Raw genomic sequence first — 14,860 nt, 5'->3', positions numbered from 1 at the left:
GCTTTTCAAGGCCAGAGGTCCTGTTACAGTTGCCTTTATCAGGCCTCTTTGTATCTCTTCAGAGCAGACAAGGTTTGCTGGGCAAGATCCCTTGACATAGACCCGCTGGCCGGTGCTAATGGCTTTGTGTCAGCTCATCTCCTGCCAGCTCTCCCAGCTCAGAAGGTGGTGGTGGTGGCGTCTGACCGTCGGCCTGCACTGCTGGAGCCACGCCGGACACAGCCCGGCCCCTCCTCCAGGCTTCCAAGTGCCTTGCATGGATATGGGGAGCTGGTAGGGCACTGCCCACAGCATCTCTTGTCCTGCCAAGGTGCCTGGCTGTCTCAGGGTGTCCCCCGAGGGCCTGGGTTTTGGCATCCCTGTGGCTGAGAACTGCTTCTTTGTCTGCCCATGACCTTGCTTGGCGGCGGGCGGCCAGAGCATGGCCTTGGCATGGAGAGCACACGGCTCCTCTTCCTTCCTTCGACCTCGGCTAATAAAAGGCAGTACCCCTGCGTGACAGTGAGGTCTCTGTGGAAGCGGGCCCTGGTTCACAGGCGTGCTCCCTGCAGGGCTCCAGGGCTGCCGGCTCAGCACCCAGCCCAGCCAGTCCAGAGGATCCCAGGCAGCCCCGACCAGCACAGGGTGAGTGGGGCATGGCAGTGCCACAGTGCCAGCACTGGGCATGAACAGGATCCACCTGGCATGGGTACTGGGGTAGTGCAGTGCAGGGCTCCCGGTACTGCGGCTTGAGATGTGCAGGGCCCGTGCCATGCAGGGCAAGTCCCAGCCAGGCTGCCTCTCTCAGCAGCCCCATGTGCTGCACAACCGGGCACAGCAGCCCTGTGGGAATGCTGTGCCTTCTCCTGGCCAGCCTAGGCACAGGACACTGCTATGTCACACGTGGGCCACCGCCACCGTGTACCTTCCTCTGCCTCACCTTGGCGAAATCTCAGTGCGGGCAGGTCCCTCCCCTTGCCTGGCACGGCTGCTGGAGGAGGAGACAGGCACCGGCCGCCCTCCTCCAGGAACAGCAGCTGAGCCCAGTCTGAGCCCAGCCTGAGCCCAGCGGGCCTCCAACTCCGCAGCCCACCCGGGCCACCAGCCACCTGCCCACCACCCCAGGCTCCCACGGGCACAGGTAGGAGCCAGTGTGCTGTAGGGGAGACCCTAGGCACGGCACAGCTCTGGGGCATGGCACAGCCCTCGGCACACAGCACAGCCCCATGGCACGGGCTGGGTGCTGGCAACTGGCATGAGGCAGCACACAAGGAAGGGGCTGCGGGGTCCCTTGGCAGTGACAGGCTGGATACCCCTACCCTTGCCATGCACTTCCTGTGGCTGACGTGTGCCGGACTTTGCCCAGGGAGCTGTGGCAGAGGGGAGGGACGGGTACCTTGGAAGGGACGTTCCCATCCGGCAGCATCGTGGCCGTGCCCAGGTGAGCTCCTGGTGGAGCAGATGCCCTGCACGGCTCCACCCTCAGCGTAGCCGTGCAGGTGCCTTCGCCTTGGGACATCCCTAGCTGTGGCAAAGAATGGTGCCGTGTATCTGCAGCCGCCGGTTCCTGGAGCATCAGGCACCCATCCCGCCATGCCGCCCCCCACGCCTCACTGCCAGCGGCAGCAGGCACGTTCCTGCCGCGCCGTGCCGGGAGCCCAGGGAACGCGGAGCCTTTGGCTCGCCAGCCCACGAGGCGCCCTTTTGTTTGCCGGCGGGGCCCACCGTGCCGCCTGGGGGCCGGGGCGTGCCCGGGCTGCCGAAGCCTGGCCGGCCTGGCCTCCGCGGGCGGGCGGGCGGTGGGGGCCTCCAGGCAGAAGGAATCGGCAGTGACATTCCCGTAGCCTGGAGACCGCCGTCCCTTTCAGCGGGCAGTCCATTTGAATAAGAATCGTACACAGGGAAGGGGGGCCACCAGCCGCCATCCCATCGCTGCCCTTGCCCCAGCTCATTTCTGCGCGCCCAGCCCGGGGGCAGCGGGTCCCACGCCGCCCTCGGCCCTGGCCTTGGTCCCGCCGGACGCTGCAGGACGCCAGGTACAGGGGGTTCGCGGGGCTCGGGGACCCTCGTGCCAGCACGTGGCTCTGCACCACCTTGCCTATCGCCCTGGCCTGGCTTCGAGCGGGGCGGGTGCCAGGACACAGTCGCGGCTCCCCCTGACACCCCGAGACCCTCTGCCTTGGGCTGACTCCGTGCGAGGGACAGGAGAGATGTGTTTGGGCAAAGCCGGGACCAGGCTTTGATCCAGCACTTGTGAGGCTGGGAGCGGGAAGTACCGGGAGAGAAGGAAACACAAAAGGCAGCTCCAACCTAAATTTAACAGCGGGACCCTGGCCAGAGTCAGGAACGCCCTTGCCCAGCCGGCTCCGGCGTTCCTGGCTCCCCTCCCAAGCTGGCCCTGGCCCGGTGATGGTACCCCCCAGGGACACTAGTGACTCTCAAAAGTCACTGTTCATTCTGATCCATTCTGAGCCAGGCACAGTTCATGCCAGCCCTGGTGGGGCATAGCATGGCTGTGTGCCTGGGTGTGTGTGTGTGACAGTCCCCCAGAGCTGCTCAGGTGGGCACTGCATGTCATCCTGGAGGACTTTCAGACCCAGCTGTCCCAGCTGACCCTAATTCCTCGGGTTGTCTCTGGAAAGCACCATCATGCCAGTGTGGAGGGGTGCATCCTGGACTGCACAACCGTGCTAGAGCCAGGAGCGGACAGGCACCAGCTGCCCTGCACCCCACGCCATACCCTGCACCCTACTGCAGTGCCATCTCCGTGTTCCACCAGGCAGATCCTGTGGTTGCCCATGGACCTCTTGGTGCTTACTTTCCTCCTGGGTAAGCATTGGCCTCAGGGGCACCCTGTGTACCCACAGTGCTGGGAGCTGTGGTGGTTCAGGGACCCCAGTCTGGGTGGAGGGTGCTGGGCAGTGGAGGTGGCAATAGCGATGCTCCCTGCCTGGCAGCATCCGTAGCCTGACTGCCACAAAACCCAGCGGGGAATCCAGGCTGCACTAAGCCCTGCTGGGATTAGCAAGCGCCTGACCTGGCTCCTGACTCCCCCCCGGCACTTCTCGGCACCCTGGGGCTGTCCGGGCCCTCAGGAGCACGGGCAGCCCAGCCCCCCACTGACCCCGCTCCCTGCCCCTGGTCACGAGGCCACGGCGCTGCTGCCAGCACCTTTCCGGATCACGGAGCTTCGTGCTGCATCAGTGGGTCGGGATGCAGGGATGGGACGGGATGGGACGGCTGGGGGTGGGGTGGGTGCATGGAGGAACGGGATTGTCCAGGCACCCCAGCACAGTCCGCAGCCCGTGCCCTCATGCTCTCTGCAGTGGGGGGAATGGTGGCAGGGGACTGGCAGGAGCCTGACCTGAGCCATGGGTGCGCCCGTGGCAGCTGCTACCCAGCCACTGGGAACCTGCTGGTGGGGCGAGCCACCCGCCTGAGTGCCACCTCCACCTGTGGGCTGGATGGGCCCCAGGAGTACTGCATCGTCAGTCACCTCCAGGTGAGCCCACCCAGCCCCAGAACGGCTCTGGTATAGACCAGACCCACAGAGCCGGGCTCCAGTGCAGCCTCCATTCACCCACCCCTGCTGGTGCCGTTCCCTGGCACAGGACTCAGAGAAATGTTTCACCTGTGACTCGCGTGATCCATCCCTGCCTGAGAGCCACCGCATTGAGAATGTCATCTACCTGAGCAGCCCCCATGACCAACGGACCTGGTGGCAGTCAGAGAATGGTGAGGTCAGGGTGGCACTGGGTTTGCCCCATATGCAGCTGTGGGGCTGCCTGCCCCAGCCTCAGCCATCTCTGTCTCTCTCTGTCTCTCTCTGTCACCCAGGTGTGGAGCATGTAAGCATCCGCCTGGACCTGGAGGGCGAGTTCCACTTCACCCATCTCATCATGAAGTTTAAAGTGGGTCCTGGCACATGTGTGCCAGGGATGGGATGGGATGGGATGGGATGGGATGGGATGGGATGGGATGGGATGGGATGGGACAGGATGCATCCAGAGGGGCTCTGGGTCTGGCCCCCATCCCACCTGGGTGTCTTGCAGACCTTCCGCCCCGCGGCCATGCTGGTGGAGCGCTCAGCCAACTTTGGGCGCACCTGGAAGGTGTATCGCTACTTCGCCTACAACTGCTCCAAGCTCTTCCCTGGAATCCCCACCCACCCCTTGGGGCGTGTGGATGAGGTGCTATGTGACCAGCGCTACTCTGAGATCGAGCCCTCCAGCCATGGGGAGGTGTGTAGGGATAGGGTGGTGCAGAGCAGGGCCAGAGGTCTGGGTGGAATAGGATCACTCATTCATTTCTTGTCACAGGTCATCTTCAAGGTGCTGGACCCCTCCATTCCCGTAGCAGATCCCTATAGCCCAGAAATCCAGGGTATGTGGCCGGGGGTGTTGGGGATGCGGGACTGGCTGGCGTCAGGGCAGGTGCTAACAGTGACACACCCCCAGAGCTGCTTCGTGTCACCAACCTGAGGGTGAACCTCACCAAGCTGCACACGCTGGGAGACAACCTGCTGGACTCACGGCGGGAGGTGCTGCAAAAGTACTACTATGCTGTGGATGAACTGGTGCTGCGGGGGAGCTGCTTCTGCCATGGCCACGCTGCCCACTGTGCCCCAGCACCGGGTGCCCCAACACCCTCTGTCCCTGGCATGGTGAGGTGCATGCTGGTGGGTCCAGCATGGCACGGTGCCCTGTGGGACCTGGCAGCCAACTGAGCTGGGTGCTCCCCCCAGATCCACGGGCGCTGTGTCTGTGAGCACCACACGCAGGGGCTGAACTGCGAGCGCTGTGAGGACTTCTACCAAGACCTGCCCTGGCGCCCGGCCGAGGGCTCCAACACCAATGCCTGTCGCCGTGAGTGCCAGGGCTGTCAGGCTGTGCTGTGCCAGGGGTTTGGGGGTGCCTTAAGTGGGATGTGGTTTGGTAGTGACTGGCATCATGCAGACTGACTGGGGGTGTTTGGGATGCTGCAGACTGTACTTTGGGGAGGTTTGGAGTTGTGGTGCTGTATATCAGAGTAAGGGGAATCCAGGCAGGGTAGATTTAGCACTGGGGGTGCTGCCTGCCAGGTGTGGGCTATAGTTCCACATGTCATGCCATGCCATGCCATGCCATGCCATGCCATGCCATGCCATGCCATGCCATGCCATGCCATGCCATGCCATGCCATGGTGCTGTCCCTGCAGGCTGTGACTGCAATGAGCACTCACGGCGGTGCCACTTTGACATGGCTGTGTTCCTGTCCACGGGGAACACCAGTGGGGGTGTGTGTGATGACTGCCTGCACAACACCATGGGCCGCCACTGCCACCTCTGCAAGCCCTTCTACTACCGGCACCCTCGCTCCGACATCCGGTCCCCCACTGCCTGTGCCCGTGAGTGTCCTGAAATTCCAGCCCCATGGCTTGTCCCAGACCTATGGTTCCTAGTGCCACCTGCCCCAGCCTCACAGCTCCCAGTGCCAGCAAACAGAACTCCTCATGATCCTCTCTCTTGGCAGCGTGTGATTGTGATCCGGCAGGCTCGCTGGATGGAGGTGCCTGCGATGGGCACACGGACGTGGCGCTGGGCATGATTGCGGGGCAGTGCCGCTGCAAGGAGAATGTGGCCGGTCCCCGCTGTGACCGCTGCCGGCATGGAGCCTATGGCCTCAGCCATAGCGACCCACAGGGCTGCCAGCGTGAGCTGGGAGCCAGGGATGGCATGGGAGAAGGGGTGGGGATGGGGGGATGATGGAGGGGTAGGGATGACGGGATGAAGTTGAAGGTATGGGGAATGAAGGGATGTTGATGGAAGAATGGGGTCAGGATGGATGAGGATGGAGGGATGGAGGTAGAGGTATGGTGATGGTGGGATGAAGATGGAAAGATCTGGGATAGAGGGATGAGGATGGAAGGATGTAGGATGGAGGGTTGTGACATAGTTTTGTGAGAATGGATAGAGGGATGGGGATGGAAGGGATGAAGATATGGATGGATGGATATGGGATGGGGAAGGAGGGCTATAAAGCATGTGGGCTGCAGACCCACTGGCACTCCCTCACATGTGCATGTGTGGGGTTAGCATGCAGGTGTGACCCACGGGGTACAGTGGCAGGCAGCTCCCCGTGTGACCCCATCAGTGGGGACTGCTACTGCAAACGCTTCGTGACTGGGCGCTCCTGCAGCCAGTGTGTGGTGAGTGCCCCAGCCTGTCCCCCACCATGCCTGTGGGCTGACTGTCCCCAGTCCCATGGCAGCCCCCAAGGCTGGGGTGGCCCCACACCTGCCCTACATGTCCCCTCCTCACTGCAGTCCGAGTTCTGGGGTCTGAGCTACGACCTGGGGGGCTGCCGGCCCTGCGCCTGTGACTTCGGGGGAGCCTACAACAACCGGTGGGGCCCAGCACAGCACCTGGAGGGGCAGGGGTAGCGGGGAGAGTGGGGACGGGGCTGGGAGTCACACATGGGGGAGGGAGAGATGGGGACAAGGCTGGGGAGATACAGGGGCTGGGATGGAGGGAGAAAGAGAGGGATCTCTGTCACCAGAGATGGAGGCATGGGGATAGAGATGGAAGTAGGGATGGATGAAGACACAGACAGAAGGACAGATGAAGGGACAGGATGGTCACCCCCAGGTGCTCCATGGAGGATGGAGCATGTCCCTGCCGTCCCCACATCATGGGGCGGCAGTGTGACGAGGTACAGCCTGGCTTCTTCTGCGCCCCCCTTGACTACTACACCTATGAGGCCGAACTGGCCACTGGCCATGGCCCCAGCCACCCTCAGCTCCCGGTGAGTCTTCTTGGGGGTTCCTGTGCTTGTGCATGGCTGTCACTGTGCACCATGCTCCATGCATAGCTGCCGCTGTGCTCTATGCATGGCTGTCACCCTGTCCTGCATGTGGCTGTTACCATGTCCTGTGTATGGCTGTCCTTGTGCCCGGCTGTCCCTGTGCATGGCCACCGTCCCCGTCCCTGCAGGGTGCCATTCGGGCGGAGGTGCCCCAGGACTGCCTGGAGTATGATACCAGGGAGCCGGCAGGGCGGAAGGGACGCTCACGGCATCAATCCCGTGCTCCCCAGCCCCCTGTCCCCTCGCGCCGCAGCCGCCAGCAGCCCCCCAAGGTGAGCCCTGGGTGGTAGGAGAGGGCACAGTGAGGCACTGCAGGGCAGAAGTGGCCGGGGGTAGAGCCAGGGCCAAACTGCCGGTGCCCTGCCCAGCTGGATGTGGAGGAGGTGGTGCGGGACAGTGCCGGGCGCATGGTGACATGGACAGGCTCGGGATTCGCCCGGGTGCGGGACGGGGCTGGCCTGACCTTCCGCGTGGACAACGTACCCTACCCCATGGACTACGAGCTGCTGCTGCGCTACGAGCCCGAGGTGAGCACGGCCACAACCATGGCCACGGTGTGTGCGGCACAGCACACCCCTGACACTGCCTTGCCTGTCGCCACAGTCAGCCGAGGACTGGGAGGCCGTGGTCAGTGTCAGCTCCCGGGTGCTGCCCACCAGCTCTCGCTGTGGGAACCTGCTGCCCTCCGAGCAGATGTACCGTGAGAATCTGCCCCACAGCCAGAGGTGCAATGGAATGGGCTGGGGTGGGCTGGGGATGGGAACAAGGAAGGTGGTTGGGTCCTGCTGCTGTCCTTTTGCTGTGCCCATGCCCCAATACCTGGCTCTGAACAGGTACGTGTTGCTGTCCCGGCCGTTCTGCTTCGAGCCCAGCACCCCTTACGAGGTGACCATGCGGCTTCAGCGGGCTGGTGTCACCCAGCGCCACCCTGGTGCCTTCATCCTCATTGACTCGGTGAGGAGGGTCCCACTGCAACTTATGCCTGAGGCTTGGTAGGGGCGGGATCACGGGCAGGGAACCACAGGCTGGTGTGGGAAGTGAACCCCCTCTGGGGATGTATGTGGGGTCAGGATGGGGATGAGATGGGATGAGATAGGATGGGATGGAGATGAGATGAGATGAGATGAGATGAGATGAGGATGGGAACGGGGATAGGAATGGGGAAGTAAAAGGAAAAGTAGATATTTACGGGGAAGGGGGTATCAATGAGACTGGAGACTTAGTTGGGGTTGGCATAGGGATGTTGGTATGGAAGGGGATAAGGAAGCTTCTGGAATGGCAATTTATATGGGAATGTCAGTGGGGTTGGAGATGTCAGTGGAGCTGGGGCTGTTGATGGAGCTGGGGTAGTTGACCCAGCAGCACTGGAACTGTCCTGGAGCACATGAATCCAGCCCAGTGGTAAGTCCCACAGTGGAAGCTGGCCATGTCCTCCAGCCCCTCTCCTCTTCCCTTCTCACAGTTGGTGCTCCTGCCACGGGTGTCAGAGTTGCCAGGGTTCCATGGGGCAGAGGCAGCAGCGCGCCAGGAGGAGCTGGAGCGGTACCAGTGCCTGGAGGTGTTTCGCATGGCTCCCCCTCATCCCCTGGCCCAGGCCTGTGCCCGCCTGGTCTGCAGTGTCTCAGCCCTGATGCACGGCGGGGCACTGCGTGAGTGGGGAGCCTGCAGTGGGCAGGGGGGGAGCCCTGCCTGGGGCAGTGGGTCAGGATATGCCCATGCCCATGGCATGGTGGGCAGGGCAGCAGTGGCAGGGCGTGGGCAGGTGGGGGGCAGGCATGGGCAGATGTGGGAAGGTGCAGACAAGGCAGCCCCGGCCCCATGCTGGTCCTGCTCCCACAGCCTGCCAGTGCGACCCGCAGGGCTCCCGCAGCAGCGAGTGCCAGGTACAGGGCGGGCAGTGTGAGTGCAAGCCTCACGTCATCGGCCGACGCTGTGACCACTGTGCTCCAGGCAGCTACGGCTTCGGGCCCCTGGGATGCAGCCGTGAGTAGTGGGATCTTCATCTGCCAGGAATCACTGTGTCTCTTGTCTGTCTGTCCAGCCATCAGCACTCTCCTCACTTCTCTCTTCACTTGTCTGTCTGTCTGTGTATGCGTCCCATCTCAGCCCTGCTGTCCTGCTGCCCATGGGTTCAGTCACTATTACCCATCCATCCATCCATCCATCCATCCATCCATCCATCCATCCATCCATCCATCCACATGAACCCCTGTGAGCATTGTGCTGTCCTGCGCTCACTCTTCTGTGTGTCCACCCATGTTCTTGTGGACCTGTGTGTCCACATGAGTTCTTCTGTGTCACAGCCTGTGGAGTGGTCCCCTGCTGTCTGTCTGTCTGTCCATCCCTTGTCCCTGCATCCATGTGACTGACCTGAGTTGTGCCGCTCTGCAGCCTGCACCTGCTCCCCAGAGGGCTCACTGTCCCAGCTGTGCGACCAGGTGAGCGGGCAGTGCCGGTGCCAGCCTGGCACCGTAGGCCGGCAGTGTGACCAGTGCCAGCCTGGCCACTGGGGCTTCCCTGCCTGCCGGCCCTGCCAGTGCAATGGGCATGCGGAGGAGTGCGACCCCCGGACAGGCACCTGCCTGCGCTGCCGCGACCATACGAGCGGACGGCATTGTGAGAGGTGAGCCAGGTCCAAGAGGAGGGGATGGCATGGCATGGCATGGTGTAGGATGGGATAGATACAATGGGGTAGGACAGGATGAAATATGATGGTATGAGGTATGTTGGAATGGTGGGATGGGTTGAGATGGGGTGGCATGAATATAATGGGATGGGGTAGAATAGGGTGGGATGGGATTGATATAATGGGATGGGATGGGATGGGATGGGATGGGATGGGATGGGATGGGATGGGATGGGATGGGAGGGGATGGATACCATTGGTTAGCATAAGGTGAGATATGATGGTGTGGGATAGGATGGAATGAGATGGGATGGTGGGATAGTATATGATGAATGGGAGGGACCCACTGGGTTCCCCCTCATCCTTTCAGGTGCCAGGATGGTTACTATGGGAACCCTGTGCTGGGCTCGGGGCAGCAGTGCCGGCCCTGTCCCTGCCCTGGCTACCCTGGCACACGCCATTACCACGGGACTGCCTGCCATGCTGACGATGAGACACACCACATTGTCTGCCTTTGTGCCCCTGGATATGCGGGTGAGGGGCAGAGCGGGCACAATGCAGCAGGGACCCCCTGCACTGGGGCTGTGGGACCCCAGCACCTATAGCCCCCCTCTCTGCAGGACCCCGCTGTGACCGCTGCTCCCCTGGTTACTTTGGGTCTCCGGAGATGGAGGGCGGGGAGTGCCGCCCCTGCCAGTGCAACAACAACATCGACGCCAGCGACCCGGAGGGCTGTGACCCCCGCACGGGACAGTGCCTGCGCTGCCTGTACCACACTGCCGGGCCACGCTGTGCCCAGTGTCAGCCTGGCTACTACGGCAATGCCCTGCAGCGCAGCTGCCGGCGTGAGCGGGGCGGGGAGCTCTGCGGGGCTGCGGCTGCACAGGGGTTTGGATGAGGGGTTGAAGTGATGCAAGGGCTCAAGGCAGGGATGAGGCACGGGGCTGTGGTTACGTATGGGTTGATTTGGGTTGGGTCAGGGAGATTTTTGGGGTGTTGTCGGGCTAGGGTTCAGGGCTGGGAGAGGTTTAGGGCTGTTAGAAGGGCCATGGGGCTGTGCCTGGGTTGGGGCTGGGCAGGGGACAGGAATTAGGGTTGGTGGGGATGTTGGGGGGGGTGCTGGGGCTGTGCAGGACTTTGAGGCCAGGGGCACTGGGGTCAGGCAGATTTGGGGTCCTGGTGCTAGCAGCACACTGCCTGGGCAATGGGTATGGGCTGAGCCCCACATGGCCACTCACCCTCCTGCAGGCTGTGGCTGTGACCCACGGGGTACACTGGCCTCCCACTGCACCAATGGCACCTGCGATTGTGACCGTGGCACAGGAGCCTGTGCCTGCCGGCCCAACGTCGTGGGCAAGAGCTGTGATCGCTGCGCACCCCACTTCTGGAGCCTGGGGGGGCCAAGGGGCTGTGAGCCCTGTGGCTGCCACCCCACACACGCCCTGCACCCTGCCTGTGACACAGTGAGTCACATGCCCGGGCACCCTGGTACAGCTCCACTGCCCTCCTGGGGCCCAGTGAGCTGCACAGTGAGCATGGCACTGTCGCTGCAGGTGACAGGGCAGTGCCAGTGCCGGCCTGGCTTCGGGGGTCGTGTCTGTTCCCAGTGCCAGGAGCACCACTGGGGAAACCCCGAGCAGGAGTGCCGAGGTAGGAGCACATCCCAGGGACTGGGGGAGCCGGGACTATGGGGACAGGGAATGTGGTGGGACTCTGGGTGCATGGTGAGACTCTAGGGAAATGGGGGCCCTGAAGACACGGTGGGAGACTCTGAACATAGGGCACTAAGAACACGGTGAGACTGGGGACACAAGGGATGCAGGAGATCTTGGGAATGTGGTGGGACATTGTGGGTACGGAGGACCTTGGGGAAGCTGTGGGATGCTGGGAACATGGTGGAACACTGAGGACATGGTATGTCTCTGGGGACACGCAGGACTCGGGGAACCAGAGTACCTGGTGGAACTGTGGGGACAGTAGAAAATGCTTGGGATAGATTGGATTCTGGAGACACAGGGGAATATGGCAGGATGCTGGGACATGATGGCAATCTGGGGGCCTGGGGCTCGATGGCAAGTCTGGGACACACCACCAACTGTCTCTGCAGCCTGTGATTGTGACCCACTGGGTGCTGAGAGCCCACAGTGTGAGCAGGACAACGGGCAGTGCCGGTGCCGGCTGGGATTCGGAGGGCTGCGCTGTGACCGCTGCCAGCGGGGCTACCAGGAGCCCTTCCCCCACTGCTCAGCCTGCCACCCTTGCTTTGGACGCTGGGACCTGGCTGTGGGCAGCCTGCAGGAAGGGCTGCAGCGCCTTGGGGCACAGGTGCAGGCACTGAGGGAGGGAGGATCTGCACTCCCACTCAGTCCCCGTCGCCTGCGGGAGCTGGAGGAGACTCTGGGCCATGTGGAACAGCTGCTGGGAGATGGGGACAGCCCTGTTGGTCCCCTCTTGGATGGACTGCCTAGTCAGCTGGGTGGCACCAGGCAAGTGTACATGTAGGGCTGGGATGGAGGGGACCCCCTCTTGCCCTCCCTGAAAGTTTGAAGCTTCCCTCTCTCCCCAAAGGATGGAGCTGGACAACTTCTGGAAGCACCTCCAAGAGTTGGAGCGACATCTAAACCAGCTGGCGCAGGCAGATATGCAGCAGCATGACCAGCTAGCTGAGCTGAGCCACAAGCTGGGAGGTCTCAACCGAACCGCCTCCCACCTTCAAACCCTCCTCAGCACTGTAGCATCAGCTGGATTCAGTGGTAAGAGCAATGAGCAAGGTTTGGGTTTGGTGGCAGCTATCCTGGCCAAACCCTGACACCTGCACCCGCAGAGTCTTACCGCAGCATCCTGGCATCGATGGAGGCCTCGCGGCAGGCGGAGGCGGTGGCCAATGGCACAGCTGGCGAGCTTCGTAGGGCGCAGATGACGCAGCGGGAGGCTGAGCGGGTGCTGCGGCAGCGGGGCGATACTTTCCGCCGTGGCACAGCTGCAGCCCGGAAATCCTTGCGGGAGGCACAGAAACGGGTGATGGGACTCAACATTAGCAGGATCAATGAGAAGGTGAGAGCAAGACTGGCAGAAATGGTGCTGGCATCACCCCCCACGTAGTGTTGAGCTGAGTTTTCCACCATTGACATCATCACAGATTTGTGGGGCACCTGGAGACCAGAGCTGCGAGCACGCATCTTGTGGAGGAGCCTTGTGTCGAGACAGTGAGGGGACAAGGCATTGCGGTGGCACTGGGTGTGCAGGGGCACTGCCTATCTCAGCTCGAGCCCTGAGCAGTGCCCAAAATGCCTCACAGCAGCTGGAGGTGGCATTAGGGCAGCTAGGTGTTGTGGCACAGAAGGTAGGGGTGATTGCTTCATGGCGCTTTCTGGGGTCCACTTGTGTCACCTTTGCACGTCCTGTTTGTGCCCTTTCCATGCCACCTTGCATGACCCCATTCTATGTTTTGTTTTTTCCTTTTCCATGGCTCCAAGCATGTCAACTCCATATGCATCTTTTATGCCCATTCAGAGATGTCCTTTGTGCCACCTGTGTGTGTGTCCCCTTGGGCCACTGCTGTACCCTCTGTCTCCTTGCACCCCCCTTGCACGCTCCTTTGCAGGCTCACATCTTGTCCCCTCGTACTCCCTGCTCACCCCGAATGTCCCCTCCTGCGGCTGCCCCGCGCCCCCTGCTCAGCCAGGTGTCCCTCAGATGCAGGAGGTGCAGGAGCTGGCACGGGGGGCACGCAGCTGGGCAGAGGAGGCGCTGGGGCGCTCTCAGGCCGCCCGCAGCCGTGCAGAGAAGGCGACAGCCCAGCTGCGGGACTTCATCCGCCGAATCAAGGCCTTCCTGGCAGGTAGGGCCAGCACTGCATGGGCACATGGGCATGGCAAGACTCAGTGAGCCCACCCTAAGCCCACAGTGATCCCCTGTCCCCACAGAGGAGGGAGCTGACCCCGGCAGCATTGAGCTGGTGGCCCGGCAAGTGCTGAACATCTCCCTGCCCAGCAGCCCCGAACAGATCAAGGAGCTGCTGGGGGAGATGCGGGAGAGCATCAGCCAGCTAGAGGGGGTGGACGCAGTTCTCAACAGCACAGCAGAGGGGCTGGCTGTGGCACGGGATCTGCTGGCACAGGGACAGGAGGCCAGGCAAGTGGTGGAGGCATGCTGGGACAGGCAGGGGATAGGGTCAGTCCTGCTCCACTGGCAGGGACTGGAGCTGCCTCTGTTGCTGCAGGGAGCGAGCAGAAGGCATAAGGGATGAGCTGGAGGGGACACAGCAGGCACTGGAGGTGGCACGAACACAGGCAATGACAGCAAGAAGCACCCTGCAGAGCGCCAGGGATGCCATCCAGGTGGCTGAGAAAAGAGCCAAGGAGGTGAGGGGCACGGCTGGGGGAGCAGAGCTGTACCACTGGGAGTAATGGGATCAGTGCTGTGGAAAGCAAGACTGATGCCTTGGGCACATTATGGGTAGGGAGGCAGGTGCTGGGGCAGTGGGGCTGGCACCATGGGCATGGTGGTTGCTGTGCCTGCTGCAGCTGGTGTCCCTACCTGCCAGGCGGAGCGCAGTCTGCGGGTGCTGGACAGGAAGGAGTTGCAGGCACAGAGGCGGCTGCAGGAACTGGCACAGCGCATCACCGCCCTACAGGAGAGCAGCCGGGATGCTCACCACATGGCCCAGCAAGCCAAGGATGGGGCACAGCGTGCCACCACCACCTCGGGGATGCTTAGCCAGGTGAGCTCCTTCCCTGCCTGGTTGTGCATGGCACCAAGCAGGTACTGGGTGCTGTGGGTGCTCAGCCTCACCATTGCTTTTGCTGCCAGGACCTGGCACAGGTAACACAGCGTTATGTGGTGCTGAAGAACCGGGTGGGGTTACTGGACAGGGTGTCTGGTGGGGCCCTGCAGCGGGTGTCACAGCTGATGGCAGAGGCCCAAGACCTCCTGGATAAGGCCAGCAACAGCAAGAGGAAGCTGGAAGGTGAGTAGGAGCACATGGTGGGGTACATTTCCTGCCACCTCCCCAAACATCTATCTCCCTGTGCCCCCTTGGGCCCGTCCCACCGAGTGTCCCGATGGTGTCATGTGTCGGAGGCTGCCCTGTGACCTTATTGCCTGTCGCACAGACCTGGAGCAGCGCTTTGGGGCCAATGAACGGACGATGGCGGCAAAAGTGACACGACTGCAGGCTTTGGAGCAGCAGGTCACCGGGCTGTTGCAGGAGATCCGGGAGAGGGCCAACGCTTACGCCACCTGCTAGGGACCACTGGCGGGACCGGGGGCCGGTCGTGCCCCGCCGCCCCGCAGGTCCACAAACCCGGGAGTCCCGTCCACTCTGTAGGTGCCTTTAGTGCTGGCGCGCCTGCAAATAAAGCCCTAAACTGTGTGTGCCTGTGTCCGATGCCTTCTGCCGAGCCTGCTCCT

General features: G+C 62.5%; 1 protein-coding gene across 6 annotated transcripts; it reads left to right on the top strand.

Moving 5' to 3' along the window:
- Window positions 1–353: 353 nt before the first annotated feature.
- Window positions 354–14,822, top strand: LOC117002329 (laminin subunit beta-2-like). 6 transcript variants are annotated; one of them, XM_033071309.2, is made up of 36 exons: window positions 354–624; window positions 1,881–2,015; window positions 2,622–2,808; window positions 3,306–3,481; window positions 3,591–3,714; window positions 3,817–3,890; window positions 4,032–4,220; window positions 4,299–4,362; window positions 4,437–4,642; window positions 4,724–4,844; window positions 5,177–5,365; window positions 5,491–5,670; window positions 6,054–6,166; window positions 6,284–6,363; window positions 6,606–6,762; window positions 6,951–7,094; window positions 7,191–7,349; window positions 7,426–7,547; window positions 7,656–7,776; window positions 8,285–8,471; window positions 8,662–8,805; window positions 9,214–9,445; window positions 9,819–9,982; window positions 10,069–10,293; window positions 10,697–10,911; window positions 11,002–11,098; window positions 11,556–11,934; window positions 12,017–12,201; window positions 12,273–12,502; window positions 12,588–12,791; window positions 13,145–13,289; window positions 13,375–13,582; window positions 13,671–13,812; window positions 13,995–14,171; window positions 14,261–14,417; window positions 14,563–14,822. In XM_033071309.2, exons 1-36 carry the CDS (start codon window positions 391–393, stop codon window positions 14,694–14,696), a joined length of 6,000 nt encoding a protein of 1,999 aa, XP_032927200.1. In that variant the 5' UTR covers window positions 354–390; the 3' UTR covers window positions 14,697–14,822. The 6 variants fall into 6 exon arrangements, with proteins under 6 accessions (XP_032927200.1, XP_042635642.1, XP_032927201.1 ...); XM_042779708.1 differs by lacking the exon at window positions 354–624 and adding an exon at window positions 976–1,120 and having other exon boundaries at window positions 2,759–2,808; XM_033071312.1 differs by lacking the exon at window positions 354–624 and adding an exon at window positions 1,041–1,120 and having other exon boundaries at window positions 2,522–2,808.
- The last annotated feature ends 38 nt before the right edge of the window (window positions 14,823–14,860 follow it).

Source organism: Catharus ustulatus, chromosome 13, assembly GCF_009819885.2.
Source record: "Catharus ustulatus isolate bCatUst1 chromosome 13, bCatUst1.pri.v2, whole genome shotgun sequence".
NCBI classification, from domain to species: domain Eukaryota; kingdom Metazoa; phylum Chordata; class Aves; order Passeriformes; family Turdidae; genus Catharus; species Catharus ustulatus.
The sequence above is the reverse complement of the archived record's forward strand: the minus strand, read 5'-3'. Positions and strand labels throughout refer to the sequence as shown.

Bases quoted from the DNA above. Each gene is read 5' to 3' on its own strand.
- LOC117002329 (XM_033071309.2), top strand. From the start codon at position 391: ATGACCTTGCTTGGCGGCGGGCGGCCAGAGCATGGCCTTGGCATGGAG. The intron at 11,099-11,555 runs GTAGGAGCACAT...CTGTCTCTGCAG, and splicing joins CCCCGAGCAGGAGTGCCGAG to CCTGTGATTGTGACCCACTG. The intron at 14,418-14,562 runs GTGAGTAGGAGC...CCTGTCGCACAG, and splicing joins CAGCAAGAGGAAGCTGGAAG to ACCTGGAGCAGCGCTTTGGG.